This window comes from Heterocephalus glaber, unplaced genomic scaffold (assembly GCF_053883595.1).
Source record: "Heterocephalus glaber isolate CG9 unplaced genomic scaffold, H.glaber_assembly_v1.0 deba00000943, whole genome shotgun sequence".
In the NCBI taxonomy this organism is placed as follows: Eukaryota; Metazoa; Chordata; class Mammalia; order Rodentia; family Bathyergidae; genus Heterocephalus; species Heterocephalus glaber.
Window position 1 is genome coordinate 4,962,470 of NW_028258175.1, and position 16,430 is coordinate 4,978,899.

The 16,430-nt window shown below is 50.2% G+C and overlaps 1 protein-coding gene across 6 annotated transcripts in view; it reads right to left on the bottom strand.

Annotated features, from left to right (window-relative positions):
• Window positions 1–151: 151 nt before the first annotated feature.
• Window positions 152–16,430, bottom strand: part of Slc5a11 (solute carrier family 5 member 11) — a 53,102-nt gene continuing 36,823 nt past the window's right edge. For 2 of the 6 annotated variants that reach the window (XM_013076338.3, XM_004855969.3), the window contains 7 exons: window positions 12,899–13,034; window positions 7,394–7,501; window positions 6,927–7,077; window positions 4,237–4,405; window positions 3,195–3,410; window positions 2,159–2,327; window positions 157–449 (listed from right to left, as the gene is read on the bottom strand). In XM_013076338.3, coding sequence (XP_012931792.2) covers window positions 244–449; window positions 2,159–2,327; window positions 3,195–3,410; window positions 4,237–4,405; window positions 6,927–7,077; window positions 7,394–7,501; window positions 12,899–13,034 — 1,155 coding nt within the window. In that variant the 3' untranslated portion in view covers window positions 157–243. Of the gene's footprint in view, window positions 450–2,158; window positions 2,328–3,194; window positions 3,411–4,236; window positions 4,406–6,926; window positions 7,078–7,393; window positions 7,502–12,898; window positions 13,035–16,430 lie in introns of all 6 variants that reach the window. The other 4 variants (XM_013076337.3, XM_013076339.3, XM_004855970.3 and 1 more) reach the window with 4 other exon arrangements.

A 16,430-nucleotide genomic window follows, 5' to 3' on the forward strand; every position in this document is an offset into this window, starting at 1 on the left:
GAAATAAGAAAGCTTAGGGGTATAGCTTAGCAGTCCCAGGGCTCAACTTCAGGACTGCAAAAAGAAAAAAGGAAGAAGGAAAGGAGAAAGGAAAAGACTTAAATGTCCTGATGAGGATGGCCCATAAACACCTTTGAAGCCTCATAGTAAACAAACAAAAGCTTTATTATTATTATTATTATTATTATTATTTCGTTAAAAAATATTGTTGAAAACAAAACAGAGATGCCTGGGTTCCTCACATTAGGCAAAGTAGCCCCAGAGGAAGATGGCGCAGGTAATGCAGACGATACAGTTGATGTCCAGAAGGGTTTTCACCAGGGGGCTTTCCTCCGAGGAAGTGAGGACAGGCTCCGCTTTGCTTGGGGGCACCTCTTTGCTCTTGTTCTCCATCCCACAGAGCCACAGGATGACCCCCGCCACTTTGGACTGCTTTGGGGTCGCGTCATCTGAGAGGAACCAATGAAAGAAGGTCGGTCCGGTTGTAGGGATGGGATGGACCTCATCTCCCAGAATGGGGGGGACAGCCAGCTGTGCTCCTGAGGCCGGCGGAAGCCTTCTGCACCTGCTCTGGAAGCTTCAGCCGCCCTCCGTAGCCAATCACAAGGGAAACATTGGGGAAATTGTGTCTGTAGTGAATGTGTACAGATCTTCTCTGCCATTATTACGTAAACAATACAACGACTGTTTACATGGTGTTAGGCATTTAAAGTATGTGGGAGGAGGCATGCAGGTTATATACAAACAGGCCATTTTATACGAGGGCCCCGAGGCCCATACACTTTAGTATTTGTGGGGAGTCCTGGGGCCAGCCCCCCACAGATCCTGAGGGGTGACTGTATTCATTAACAACATAATTGGGAGGTCTCTTTAATTGTAGAAGACTGGTATTTTCAGAATTTCACTGTCTTTGGATGAAGAATTTCAGTGAAGAAACTGAGCCTTGGACTAACTTGAGCAAAGCCACATAGCTGGTAAGCTGTGGCAGGCGTGAGGTTAAGACCTGCCTGAGTCCCCTTTATGTCTCACTGCCTTCCTGGAGGCTGCCCGGAAATGAGGACTTTTGTGGAAAACTCTTAGTTTTCTGTTTAGAGCTGGGGGTGTGAACAGGTCAGCTGTTTACAGGTCAGAGAACTAATATGTCTGAGCCAAGGGAAGCACATGTGCATATTAAACACTTTGAAATAGCCTTCATCTCTACCAGGAAATATGCTATTCCTATTTTTCTTTAAACACATGGCTTTCTGGCATTTCTCACTTTCAGTGGACGTGGGTTCATGTCCACAATATCCAAAATAAAACCCACCAAACAAAAGCCATGATAGCCCGAAGCCTCAGAATCGGGATAGCAGGGACTGGAGGAGCTTTGACTAACGGAAGGACACAACCCACATCAGGGACAGCTGCTTAATGGTGCCGTGTAACTGCCGCCAGAGACACACAGGCTCGCTGTTGCCACCTTGTCCTTCCAGAAGGGGATACAAGTAAATGTTAGCTCACATTCAAATGAAACCATGGTCCCCAACCTTTTGGGCACGGATTGGTTTCACACAAGACAGCTTTTCATGGTCGGGGCAGGTGGGACAGTTTGAGATGTTCAGATGAGCCTGCCACCTAGATCTCTTGCACACGTGGTTCGAAGTAGTTTCTCGCTCTTGTGAGAATCTGACACCTCTGTGATCTGATGTGGAGCTCAGGCTGTGATGTGAGCCAGGAGCGGCTGCAGCTAATACCGACGCTCACTGCTCATCCCCGGTCTGCGAACCTGGTGCCTAACAGGCCACAGACAGGCACCCAGCCACAGCCCAAGGTTCAGGGACCCCTGATTAGAACAGGTGGGCGACACCAGGATATATCTGCAAGCTGCAAGTGTGAGAGTGATGATTAGAGGGTGCAGTAGTGCTCCAGCTGACTGAGAGGATGAATAGGCTGAGCCTTAGTGGACACCAACAGGAACCCATCGGAGGAGGAATCCTCCTCCTAAGAGTTACCGATCACCCCTTTCTGGCAGCTGGCGAGTGGGGAAGGCACGAGTTGGGATGCTCAACTTCCAAGTCTGTCCCCGTTCTAGCTCGTGATGTGATAGGAAGATCTCCCCTTGAACACGTAATGCTGCTTTTCAAGACTCCTAATGTAACTAGGGCAAGAGGCAACTCACAGGTGTGGGTTTTGGACGTGTTTTCTTGAACAATCTCGAACTGGACGTTGGTGCTGGTGGCTTCTGGGGCCCCGTTCTGAGAGGCGGTAGGAGGCAGGGGGGGTCCAGGGGGCACCTGCTCCTTCTGGACCACAGGGTCGTGACGAGTAAACCAGGTCAGGCCATGGACCTAAGGAGCAGAGAGGAGCTGTGAGTTCTGGAGGAGGCTGCGACCCTTCCCACCCCCCGCCAGCCGCTGGCTCAGCCTTCACACTGCCCCAAGCTGCTCTGTCTTCCCCTCTCACCCCACCCTGCAGCAGGCTTCAGCTCCCTCGGCTCCCCAGGACCAATGCTCAGTTCTCCACCTTTCTTAACAGCCCTCGTTCTTAAGTTGGGATCTAGCTGTCCCCCATTTTAGCCCTCTGAGCTCAGCACTGGCCCTGGGGTACGGTGAGACCCAAGGACTGACTGTGTCAACCCAGCCATTTCTCTAGCCAGAGAGATCACATCGGTTCATTAGTTCTTGGATGCGCGTCTTGAGTTGACTTCATCAATAGGAATCAGGAAGTTTGAAAAATAAAGGAATCATGAGGTTTGATAGAAATCCCGAGATAGAAATACATATGCTTTTATTTTCTAGTCCTGGGGATTAAATCCAGAGCATGTGCAGTGAGCAACATCCCCAGCTCTTTTCTTATTTTTTCTTCTGAGATAGGGTCTCACTAAGTTGCCCGGGTGGGACTTGAACTAGTTCTCCTCTTGCTTCAGCCTCCCAGAGCGCTGGGATAACAGGCATGCACCATCATGCCGGGCTTGAAATGCATGTGCTTTTAATTAATGACAATCAAAGAGGATATATCCTTAGAAGCTGAGTGGCCACACATGGGGCCCAAGAATCAGAGCAGAAGTGGAAGGTGGCTTCTGAGGACCTTTTCTGAGTCCAGCCCTGGACTTTTTGTTTTTCTAAACATTCAGCCCTCTTTGCTTAAGCCAGCTGGAGTTAGTGTTCTCGCGTTTGCCAGAGTCCCAGCTGCCAGAGCTGTCAGTTCAAACCTACCTTCTCCTTGGAGGGTGGCTCTGTGAGGCAGCTCATGGCACACACGGTGATCAGGGTGGCCCCAGACAGAACCATGGAGAAGTAGAGGTAGTGGATGTACTTCACCACCGCGGGGCGCTCATCTGGCTGGTCACACCTTGGCTGAGGGTAGATAAAGTCCAGGACCAACCTGATCACGCCTAGCAGCAGGCCCAAGATCAAGCCTGAGAAGGCACCCTGGAAATCAGAGCAAAACCACCTTAAAGACCTCAGGGCTTGGGCCTCCAGGGACTCAAGAAGTCCTCACAAGAGTGTGGCTTTCTCACAGCCATCACTGCCTGCATCTGTGACTTGGAGCGGTGGAGCTAGTCATGTGTTCCTCCTCCACAGTGCAGGCATTCCCTGGTGTCTTGGAGGGGTCTGTTCCCTCATGGATGCCGGAGTCCACCCATGCTCAAGCCTCGTACATGAAACAGTGTTGTGCTTGCATGTAACCTCCCCACATCCTCCTGTGTACTTTAAATCGTCTCTAATCACCTGTAATACCTAAGACAATGTGAGTGTGGTGTGAATACTGCTCTACTCTATCGTATGGGGAATTACAGTAAGGAAAATGGTCACACATGTTCAGTACATGTGCAATTTTTTTTTTTTTGGTACCAGAGATCAAACTCGGGTCCTTGCACTTGCGAGGCAGGCGGCAGAACCACTGAGCTAAATCCCCGGGCCACATGTGCAATTTTTACAAAATAGTTTCAATCAGCTATAAGTTGAATCTGCAGATGCCGAGCCCACAGATAGGAGGGCCAGCTGCAATGCATCATGTCATTCTCATGTCATTTACTCATTTCTTTCTATGAAACAGCCTCCCTGCTCAATAAAACGTATTGAGATTCTTGTGAGAATCCCACTGCCCTGTTCATAACCTCTCTGTATCTTCTGCCACAGGGCTGCTCTCTCCCCAACACCCCAAGTCCAGCTGCCCTCGGTCCCCCACTGCCGCTGCCCCCCATTCCGCACAGGCAGCGCTGCGCCATCATGGTGGGGGCTGCCCCATGGTCACCTTTTCATTAGCCCGGTTCCAGAAGCAGCCCAGGATGAAGACCACGGCCACAGGCGGCTGCAGGTAAGAGCTGATGGACTGGATGTAGACGAAAAGCTGGCCCCCCTGGCTGGCCTGGACCACCGGGATCCACAGGATGGAGACCAGCACCAGCAGAATCACAAACACCCTGTGGCGGCAGAGGGGGTCTGGATGAGGGCCGCCCCCCAGCATCCTCCCTCTTCCTCTCCCCACCCTCTTCACACGGCTGTCGAGGTATCCATCACAGTCCCTAAACGTCACGCCTGGTACGTATACAATCGGTAACTTCCAGTCAACCTACAGAGTTGTGTGACCACTGCCACCGTAAAAATGTATGGGCCTACAGCTTTATGGGCCGACAGGTACTAAGAGAACAAAGCTTGCCCTTCATTTTGTATCCTTTCTTACGAGTCTTGGTTCAGATCTCTCCTAAGCTCTGCAGGGGGTGTGGGTCCTTCGAGAAGCGTCTGTCTAGGAGCTGGCCGGACAGGGTTGGTCAGCCCCGAATTCAGCTGCTTTCGCCCCCTTCCAGCCTGGGGACACAAGGTTTCCCGGATAGCTACTCAGACCTCTCCAGCCCCTGTCCTGAACCTGTGCTCTCAACTCCAGGAGTGTGGAGCCCCCATGGCGGGGACCACAGATTGTCCTCTCCTGGCAGCAAAGCCATCGCCAGCCCAGAAGATCCCAGATCGGTGACACAGGCCTGAGACCGATCAGCAGACCAGCCCGCCAGCCAGTCCTACAGGCTGCCTGCTGCCTTTGGAAGCGGGCCAGTCTGAAAGTGTGCCCCTCCAGCTGCCTAAGATTTTCTTCCTCAACTTTGCAGTTAAAGCTTTGGTTTTTTGGTGAAAAATTTAGAACATGCATCCCTCCAAAAAGTTCCCTCAAACTCATTTGTACTTTATTGCTTCTCGCACCCTAAGCAACTGCTTAGCTGCTTTCTGTTGTTTTGTTCTTCCTTGGCATTTCCTATAAATGGTGTCTTGTGACAGGTGGTCTTTTGTAGCTTTCTTCTCTGTTTTTGAGGTTCACCAATGTCACATGTCGGTATTTCATTCCTTTTTATGGGTGAGAAGCACACCATTGTCATGGATATGCCATCGCGTGCCTCTGTCCATCCCTCATCAGTTGATGGACATTTGGATTTAACTCTTGTGTGGCTAAAATGAATGGCTCCTCTCTGGACGTGTGTATATAAATCTCTGTGTGGACTATGTATTTTCATTTTTAGGAGTGCTAACTCCTGAGTTACAGGGTGAATTTATGTTTAACATTTTAAGAAACTGCCAAACTGTTTTTGAATCATTGGATCGTTTTATGTTTCCACCCATAATGTGTAAGAGTCCTAGTTTCACCACCTTGTCTTTTTTATTATAGCCATTTTAGTGGCTGTGTGGTCACATCTCATTGTAGTTTTAATTTGCATTTCTGACATGATGAATGATGAACATTTTTTCATGGGCTTATTAGCTATTTATTTATATATCTTCCTTGGTGAAATGCCTATTCAAATCTTTTGGTTGTTGGTCTTACTATGGGTTTTTTTGTTTGGTTTTTTGGTACGGGGATCGAACTGGGGTCCTTGCGCTTGCGCAGCAGGCAGCGAAACCACTGAGATAAATCCCCGGCCCCGGTCTTACTATGTTTTATGACTTCCTCATATAATCTAGATTACAAGTGCTATATCATAATGTTTTCTCCCTATCTGTGACTTGTCTTAATTTTCTTAATGGTGTCTTTCAAAGTGGAAATGTTTTAAATTTTGATGAAGTCCAATGTAACACTTTTTCTTTTATGGATTATGCTTTGCGTGTTGTATCTGAGAACTCTCCCTAACCCATGGCTGAGACAAGCCTCAGGGTGCATCTTCTGGGCTGACAGAGCCCCAGGATGCTTAACTGTGGGCATTTTACATAAGGTACCAGGGGTTGAAGCCAGGGCCTTTGTACTGAGTTACATCCCCAGCCTTTCTTATTTTTTAATTTTGAGATAAGGTCTTGCTAAGTCACTAAGTTGCCCAGGCTGGACTCAAACTTGCAGTTCTCCTACTTAGCCTCCCAGGTCTGTGCCACCGCGCCTGGCTTCCATGCTACCAACTGCAACTCCTCTCAGTAGATTACAGGGCTTTGCAGAAGCCCTGGATAGAAACCTTTCACCTGGGGTGCCGGGGATTTAGCTCAGTGGTTCCGCCGCCTGCCTCACAAATGCAAGGTCCCGAGTTCGATTCCTGGTACCAAAAAAGAAAAAGAAACCTTTCACCTGCAAAACATTCTTTTCTCTGAACCTGGCTCTCAGCCCTCAGGTCCGAAGCCAAGTTGGGTCACTTCCTGTGAATCTCTAGGTCTCCATACTCCCTAAGGAACAGACACTAGGCTACGCTTGTCAGTTGAATTCTCCTCCTCCCCTCACTCCATGATGGCAGAAACTGCATCTTTTCTCAGTTCTGTGCTGATACTCGGTACCTAGTACGTCGGTGCTCACTGAAGAGCTTTGGAATGAATGCAGCTCCGTGGAGTCCTAATGTCCTCCTCTTTGCCACCAGAGGAGGCTGAGCCGACCCAGATGAGGTGCTGGTTGGACTTTGCCTATGGTGTGAGAGGACTCATTCTCTCCTCCCTGAGTACGTGGGTGTTTCGCTCACCCGCCTGCCCCCACCCGGAAGGCCTTACCTGCCCACCACCATGAGCTCCCTCTCAGATGCCCGAGGCCGGATGTGATTCCAGAGGTCCATGGTGAAGATGGTGCTGGCACTGTTAAAGATGGAGGTGAGGGAGGACATGAGAGCCGCCACCATCACAGCCATCATGAGCCCACGGAGTCCTAGAGACAGAAGGGAGGTCTGTGGGCCTCGGGCTTTCTGCAGCAGCTTCTGCATTCACTCGTGACCCTACTGCCCTGGGCCCAAAGCTGGTGGTCCCACAGGCTGGGCTCTGAGGAGGCGGGCCCTCCACAAGGAAGGCTGGAGAGCTAGGGTGGGCACAGCTGTGGCTGGGGAGGACCTGGATGGGCTCAGGTTCTGAGGCCAGAGTCTGCTCCCACCCGTGGGCCTCGCACCGTGTCCCCACCTCAGACCAGAGCCGGGCCAGTGTGGTCCCTGCTGGGTGCTCTGGGAACTGAGGTGGGCGAGGGGCATTACCTGTGGGCAGGAGCTCTAGCACGAGCTTGGGATACGCGATGTCGGAGCAGCCCGAGGGGTTGCCGCAGACCTTCTGGCAGATTTCTGGGTGCGCGCAGGCCACTTGATCTGCGGAGGAGACACAGGCGCCGAGCTGAGCAGATGGCCTCAGAGCCCAGGCCTGACGGCGGCATGGCCTGGCACAGGGTTAATGTCCACGCGGCTGTGGCTCGGGGAAATCGAAAAGAGCCCAGCCCTCATAAACTGTGACCCTGTTGCTCGCCCTTTCTGCCCTGGAGCTGCCCTCTCTGTAACGGTGGGCTGATGACAGAAGACTGGCCTGATAACTGGCCGAGAGGCTGCATGGAAAGCACTCCGCACGCACCGCATGCCCAGGATGTGCCGAGAACACAGCAGCTGTTGGTCCTGTAACCCAGATGAAGCTGGAACTCGCAGTGGCCTCTCACCAGTGTCCTACGCCAGCCCCCAAAGGGGGACAAAAGCGATTTATACCTGGACCAAAGCTCCTCACTGCCTGACACATGGCAGGCACTTCTGTTTCAGTACCGAGGATCAAAAGCAGGGCCTCCACCACCCTCAGCTTTTTGTCTTTAACGTTTGAGACAGTGTCTCACGGAGTTATTAATTTGCCCAGGCTGGGCTTGAATTTGTGCTCACCAAATACTTTTCCCCTGCAGTATTGGGGACTGAAGCCAGACTCTTCCCTCTGGGCAGTGTCCCAGTTCCCCACTCTTGTCTGTTTGTTTGTTTGTTTGTTTGTTTTGAGACAGGGTCTTGCTATGTAATTCAAGCTGGCCCTAAACTCTTAGGCCAGCCTGGCCCCAAACCCACAGAAATCCTCCTGCCTCAGCCTCCTAGAGTCCAAATACTTTTAAAATTCTTTTTCCTATCTTCTCAATAGCTCACAGAATTCAATAGCCGCTCCTCATTTTAGACTCAAAGACTCCACCCTACTAGCTCTAAATTTCTGTCTCCTCTCTCTGCTCGTCTGTATCAACTATTTGCTCTCCTGAGTGACTCTGACTCTCCAGTGTAAATCCACCTAGTCTCCCTGGTGCCTCTGGTGTTTCTTCCTCCCTGTCTGTTACCATGATCCACACTTCTGCTAGGTTTGGATACGGTTTGAGTTTGTCCCTAAGGTCCATGTGTCAGGACCTGGGTCCTCAGTGTGGGTGAAAAGTACATGGCCCCCAGACTCTCTTTCTGTTTTAGACAAAATTAAGAAGGCAGACTGAAAATATTTGGTGAGAAGTATTGGGAAGAAATAATCTTATTGAGAATAATACCTTTGAGAAAGTCAAAGTTCTTGGCTTTTTCTTATTCTTCTGGGGAAACTCAGATTTAAAATATTTACATTCCCAGCCGGGGATTTAGCTCAGTGGTTCAGCCACCTGCCTTGCAAGTGCAAGGACCCGAGTTCGATCCCCAGTATCAAAAAAATTAAACATGAAAATATTTACATTCCCATCAGCAGAACCCTGAAGGGGCCTCCCAGCCAGGCTGAAGGTCTCCTGTGAATTCAGACCTCGAGCTCTGCCTCTTGTTCTCATCTGTGAGCTCCCCTCGTCTGGGTGCACCGAGAAGGGCAAGGATCTCCCTGAGGTACTTAATTGTTAACTACAGAGTTCTTATTTTCCCTACTAGGAATGCAAGCTTCAACCGTGGGACACATGCCAGGTGCAAAACCTATGAAGCACACTTGTTGCAGAAACCACTGGATCATTTGTCTAAGAGTGTGTTCGTTATAGGGAAATTGGTGTGGCTAAGTCATAAATGACAGCAGCAGTTTTGTGATCAGAGACAGCTAACCAGCCATGCACTATCCACAGTGAGTTCTCTTGGAAAACCTCAGACCCCCTGATGCTTGAAATAAAGGATGAGTCAAATCCAGACACAACACAACACAAAACCTATGTAAAACTCATACACAACACAAAACCTTCTTTCTACAGTTTGGGCATTCACTGAAGGTTTACCATGACTCAGACGCTGCATAAACACTGTATAGACACCCCGTTTAATTTTCACAACTCTGTGGGGAAGATACTGTTATTGTCCCTATTTATTTGTTTGTTCATTCGTTTATTTTTGAGACAGGGTCTTGCTTTATAATCCAGGCTGGCATTGAACTTACTAAGTAGCCCAGGCTGGCCTCAAACTTGGGCAATCTGCCTGCCTCAGCCTCCCAAGTGCTGCAATTACAGGCATCTGCCACCACACCCTGCCATCCCTATTTTAAAGACAAGGAAACTGAGGCCCAGAGGAGCCAGTTTTCCCAGCTCATACAGATGGTATATATGACAGCTAGGACTCAAGCCCTGACTGTACTCCAAAACTGAAGGGGAGAAGATTGGCTTTGTAAATAGGTCCACTTCTAAATTCTCTCTCTGTGTATGTATGTGTTTAGGGTTATCTTGTTTCTTTTTAAACTCCTATAGAAACTTTTTTTAAAGTGCCGTTTTTATCTGGACTCAGTGGAAGTGGGTTTTTTCCAGGCTCATTGGAGTTTAGCCTCAGAGTGTGCTTTTAGGTAGTTCTGCACCCACTGAAGATTTAGGAGGGACTTGGAGAGTCAAGGCAGACAGCAGAAACAGGAAGATGATAGAATGGTTCAACCACAGAGCCTCTCATGTGAAGCCAGGGGTTCTCAATCTTAGGGTTGTCTTGTTAAAAATAAATAACTGGGCCCCACCTGCAGCCAGTCTGGTTCCGTAGCTCCAGGACAGGCCTGAAAGTCTGCATTTCTAACAAGCTCCAAGAAACACTCCCAGCCTGGGGGTGGCACTTGAAGAAGCATTGGTCTAAGCCTCCAAACAAGGGAGAGAGACCTCAAACACACAGTGCCTGCTTCTCGCTCCCTACCTTGCCTCACTAAAAGCCCTCTGCACTTATTCCTGGAACTGAGTAACAGTGTCTTACTGTGTGGTGTATCTGACTTCTTTTATGAGCCACACTGTAAAGTCCTTTGCTTCACAGAACAGAGTTGTGCTCCTTTACCAAGGATTGTTGGTTGGCTGACTTTTAAGAGCTGGGCAGGCTATCATTGCTGATCTTCCCGATCTCAATCCAAGGCTTTGGATGTGATCTGCTGTCCTGGAGGCAGTTTCTGGAGGCAGCCACACTTGGGTTCAAATCCCAGCTTACCCAGCGTGAGTCAAATCCCCCTCCTCAGAGAAGATCTCCCTGCAAATCCTGTCAAAAGTAGCCCCATCTCACATACTCGTGATCTCTCCCTTCTCACAGCTCTTAGTACAACTAATAATTTTCTCATTTATTTACGCATTTCTGTTTCCTCCAACTCCAGAGTGTAAATCCCACTGTATTGGGGAGTCTGCGTCCTTTTCACCTGTGGATCCTCAGGGTGTATTAGAACAAGACCTGACAGATAATCTCTCAAAACATTTGTTGGATACATGGAAGAATAAATAAATGATGAGTGAGTGAATTACTTTCTTGAGCTTCAGTTTCTTCATCATTAAGAGAGAGGTAATGATTATTTGCCTCCGGAAGTCATTCTGAGGGTGAGGTGAGGTAATACAGGTGTCCCTTGGGGTCCATGGACCCCCGCGGGGGTCAGAATCTGAAGAGCTTCGTCCCTTCTGAAACCCGCCATAGCATTTGTGTGTAACCCATGCTCACACTTCTGTGTGCTTTAAATAATATCTAGATTACTTACAATGCCAATGCAGTGGAAATGCTTTGTAAATAGTTGTTAAACTGTGTGGTTAGGGAATAATGATAAGGAAAAAGTCTGTATGTTCAGGGCAGATGCAGTTTTTCCACATATTTCAGTCTGCACTTGGTTGACTCTGGATGTGGAAACTAAGTGTACAGAGAACCAGCAGAATAATCATTGCGAACACTTGCTTGCATATGTGTTAGTCTGCCTTGTGTTACCATAAAGCTACTCTACTCAGGCTGCTTATGAAGTAGAGAGATTTATGTTGGCCTCTTGGTTCCGGAGGGGCAAGTCAATGGCCCCATTAGTCTGGGGCTCTGGTGAAGGCAGCAGAGCAGAGCGTGGGTAGGAGCAAGTGCTAGACCCTGAGCCAAGAAGCAGAGAGAGAAGGAGAGGGACGCTGTGGTGGGGAGGTCGGAGCCCTGCAGTCTGTTCCCAGGACCTTCCCCTACGGGCCTAGGACCTTCCACTAGGACCCACACCCTGAGGGTGGCCGTGTCCCCAGTGCTGCCACCCCGGGGCCCACACCCTACCCGCGGACCTTCGGGGACACTCATCCAAGCTACCGCAGGTGCTTGCTGTGTGTCAGGAGCTGCTGGTCGCCTGATGAAATAGTTTTAAATCTTATTTTACAAATGAAGAAATGAAGACAAGGAGAGATCGCTAGATATACACAACCCTTGAACAGCAGAGCCAAGGCCTGGGCCCAGTCCCAGAATTCAGTACGACGGGCAGTGCCCTGACTTCCCTTCTCTAACTCTTACCTCCTAATTCATTTTTTGTTCGTTTGTTTGTTTTGTTTTTTGTTTTTTGAGACAGGGTCTCTCTATGTAGTTCAGGCTGGACTTGAACCCACTTTGTACCCCAGGCTGGCCTCAAACTCCCAGTGATCCTCCTCCCTCAGCCTCCCCAGTGCTGGGATTACAGGCCTGCAACCACCAGGCCCAGCTTACCACCTAATTCTTAAGGGTTCCACATTATTTTGACTAAAGTAGGTTAACTAACAGCCTTTTACACTACCCTTTATTAAATTCTTTTTTTTTTGGTACCGGAGATCAAACTCGGGACCTTGAGCTTGCGAGGCAGGCAGCAGCACCACTGAGCTAAATCCCCGGCCCCCCTTTTATTAACTTCTGTGTAGCATTGTGTAGGGTGAGGCACAGGGGAGCAAACTCTGCTTTTCATTCCCCTGTGAGGGATGTGGAGCCCTGGTGGCCAGAGGATGAGAGCTCTGTGAAGGGAGGAGGGAGCATCTCCTGTACAGACCCCTGACTCCACAGTGACTTCTGGTAACATTGCCCCACTACTGGGTATTGCTATCCCCGTGGTACAAACATCCCTTTACCACGTTAAAAACCCAATCTAAAGCATATTTTCTAGAGGCTTTGAATCCCCTGATATTTGTTAAGAAAAGCACCCAAAGGGCCGGGGATTTAGCTCAGTGGTTCCGCTGCCTGCCTCGAAAGTGCAAGGTCCCGAGTTCGATCCCCGTACCAAAAAACCAGAAAAGTACCCCAAAAGGGTCCTATTGGACCAAAGTTACCAAACCACTGAACTCAAACACCAAAGGCATGAGGTTTCAAGGCACTGACACTGGGACCACACAGCTTCAGTCTGTTCTGTGGGGCGGAAGTGTACAGCTGAGGAAGGCCCGTGAATCCCCGTCGGGACACCGACCGCACCTGCTCCCTGACCGACACTGCGTCTGCACAGGGACAACTCCGACCTGGAGGACGCGCCTCGGCGCCCTCCATGTGCAGCAGTCATCCGTTAGACACTCCCCGCCTGGCCTTGCAGACCGAGGCCTCCTCCAGCGGGCTTCTCACCTGGAAAGAGGACGCGGCTGGCCATGCCCGGGAGCACTATGATGAAGAGGGGGAGGACCTTCAGGTACGCGGCCACCAGCGAGCCTCCCTTGGCGTGAGACAGGTTCTTAGCAGCCAGGCTGCGCTGCACAATCACCTGGAACACAGGGTTGGGAGCTGCTCAGAGGTCTCCCGGAAGGAGGCTGCGCTGCAGCGTCCTGGGCCTGCGGACGAGCGGAGGTGTCTGCCCGCTTTGCTCTTTTCGCTCGCCGTCCCTGCCATCTAGGGAGGGTGGCCCGGCTCCGGCTCTGTCCCCTCCCTACACCTTTGTCCGGGGTAAGACCCGGCCGCTCACAGCTCACAGAATGAGGCCATCGTCCATCGCCAGGTAAGGAAAAGTTTGCCGTGAGCCTGAGTCAGGCCCTTCTTGGAAACCCTTCCCGATAAAGGCAAAGGAAGAGGTGCCCTGCCCTGTGGCCTGCTGGAGAACTGTGAGCCACGGGGTTCACGGAAGCTGCCGCCTGTATCTGCCCTCGTACTAGGAGACGCTTTGAGACTGAGGTCATCTCAGAGGAGAGGCAACCAGGCAGTGGAGGAAGGGAAGTGATTTCCAGGGAGCCCTCCGTCGGCGCCGCCAAGTCTGGCTTACAGTGTGACGTGTGGAGATGGAGACAGAGCCTGGGGTTCGAGTCCTGCCTCCCCGCTGCCGGACTGTGACTCCGAGCAGGCAGCTGTGCCCCTCTGCCTTATTTCATCTGTGAAGAAGGTAAAATCAAGGCAGCTTTGACGACTAAAGGAGGTGAAACATTTAGAATACTTAGCTGGTGTCTGACGTGCGGTAACTGCCCATGAATACTAGTTACCGGTCTCCACCTCTAGCTCTCAGGTGTGTAAGTTTGCAAAATCGCCTTTTATGTTTAAGCTATTATTTTTCCTACAAAAAATGAGAGTTCGCACAAGTCCTCAAATAACCCTTAATGGGAAGTGTGTCCAGAGGTAGGATTAGTCTCACACCCCACACCACCATGCCTGTGACAGGTTATGAAATCCCACAGTTCAAATGTACACGGCCTCCCTGGTGTCCTGGGAGAGATGTCACCTCGGGGAAGGAGGGCCTAGGGACGCATGGGGCTGAACCCCGGCAGAGGCACCAGGACGATCGAAGATGATGCAGAATAGGTGACTTTCCTAATGATCCACCTGCAGTCCCAGCAGCACAAACCAAGCCAGATGGATACATGTCAAGGACAGGTACCCAGGGCCCCTGGACCCCACCTATTTGACCCATCTGAACTCAGGAAACCCTGGTCACAGCTGGCCACCTCACTGAGCCATCCTGTAACTGTCAAAAGCTAGAAGGGAGTGGTTGTTGACAAGTAACATCTCAGTTAAAAAAACAAAAAGGGTGAACTAAGAGGACTAAAATTGTAGTCCAAATATGTGGAAGGAGGGGGCTTTAAGGAGCTATGTCTTTTTTTTCAGTGTTTTGTTTTTTTTTTTAATTTTGCTTTTCTGAGATAGGGTCTCACTAGGTAGCCTAGGCTGGACTAAAACTTGGAATCCTCCTGCCTCAGCCTTCTAGGTGCTGGGATTACAGGTCTGTGCCTCAGGAGCTACATCTTCATCTATCATGGCCTCTGTCATCCATCCACCTTGTCTTCATGTGTGCTTCTCACAGTGGTTATGTGCAGACTTTCCTATGGTAGAGATGGGCAGAAATGCGACCAGGGGAGGCTGTCGGAGTCAGGAGCACCTGCTCTGAGTCTGCGTGAGTGCGTGCGGCGGTTGATGTGCAGACCCACGGGGGTGTGAGTCCTGCTTCCAGTGAGCTTCAGCAGTTCCTTAACCTCCCCAGGACTCCGTGTCTCATCCGTAATGGGGAAACAATGGAGCTGGGTTTTTGAGGAGTCCTGCCGTTCTTAAGGAGAGTAGCAGTGATTGTCCTTATTGTCACTGCTGTCAGGGGAAGAAATTAGAGAAAGAAGTCCAGAGAGGTCAACAAAATCGAAGGGAGCAGGGACCTGACGCTGGAAGCCACATCGGGGCTGCAAGTGAGCTCTTCAGAAGCACAAAACACTGCACACTGGGCCCAACCAGAACAAAGGAAGGTTGTGGAGGGCGGCTGGGCAGGTGTAACTGTCCATGGCCAGCTTTCAGGAATGGCTTTTTCCTGGTGGCAGAAGGAGCCAGTGTCTGAGGAGCACCGGGGATGAGAGAGCGAGGAGGAGGAGGAGGAGGAGGAGAGGTGCAAACGCTGCAGCTTTGCTGGGCGCGATGAGTGGAGAGAAAGGACAGAGAGGGTCTCAGCTATTGCTGCCACCAGGATCAGGGACACAGAGCTCACCGGCGCCTGGAGCTGGCCCTGACACCTCCTCAAGACCTTCCTGTGAGTAGGGCGAGCTCAGGTCTTGCCACGGTTCATCTGCTCACGGGGTCGACAGTCCAGAGTGTTTGCTGAGCTGGGGCCTGGCCCCCACAAGACCCGCCCACTGTGGGCTTCAGGATGAGCCACCTGGAGCTCACATTGTTACTGCTTTCCTGGGCTGTGAGTCTGCTGGGCCTGGAGGGTTACACAGGCCTTGGTGACTTACTGTCCCTTTCTGAGCTCGTTCAGTGAGCTGTGGATACAGAGGAAAATGTCACATTGCAACCATTGTGATGTTGTGCCAAGAGGGCAAACTGGATTCTTCCTATTTTTATGTTCGTATTTTTTACAGTGGACATCAATGGGGTTGCCTTCATGAGTGTCTTGCCTCTTCCATTGAAACCTTTGCCCACGTGGCTGCCTATCGGCAGGGCACAGTGGCGTGAGCTATAGGAAGGCAGCTGACCAAGTTGATCACGTCAGGGAAATTCCCCAGGACCTTTAGATTTGGGGCTCACAGAGTTGTCAACCCTTTTCCTGGTTGTTCTGCAGTGAGGGGTAACAGCAGGTTAGGAAGCAGGCTGGTGGCAAGGGAAACCAGACTAAGGCCCCAGACTTCCTGAAGGCCCGTTCAACTTCCTGTAGTTTGTACTCCACAAGTCCCCGCCCTTCCCCTAAGATAGGTGACTTTTTTGTCAGCCAAATATACTCTGATACTTAGAAATGAAATTACGTTTATGTGGATGTTGTGAGCGGAGGACTCTGACACGTGGGATTACCTTATTTGAGCAAAAGTGGGGAGCGTATGGATTCCTTTCTTCAAGGCGGGGCAGTTCTCTATCCTTTTGCAGTTGGCTTAACTATTACCTGCCATTCTCAGGACTGCAAACACGCACATATTGAGGCCAGAACACTTAAGAATATGGTAGTAAAATGTAAAGCTATCAGGCGATAACATTCTTTTTAAAAAAGAATTTAAAGAATCAATTTATGTTTTATTTGGCAGGTGGGCATGAGGGCACATGTCTATTATCTCTGCTATTCCAGAGGCTGAGGCAGGAAGATTGCTTGAGCCCAAGAGTTTGAGAAGAGCCTGGGTAACCAAGAACTATCTCTTTTTAAGAAAAATATACATATTTATCATGTACAACATGTCCATGTATACACATTGTGGAATGGATAAACAGA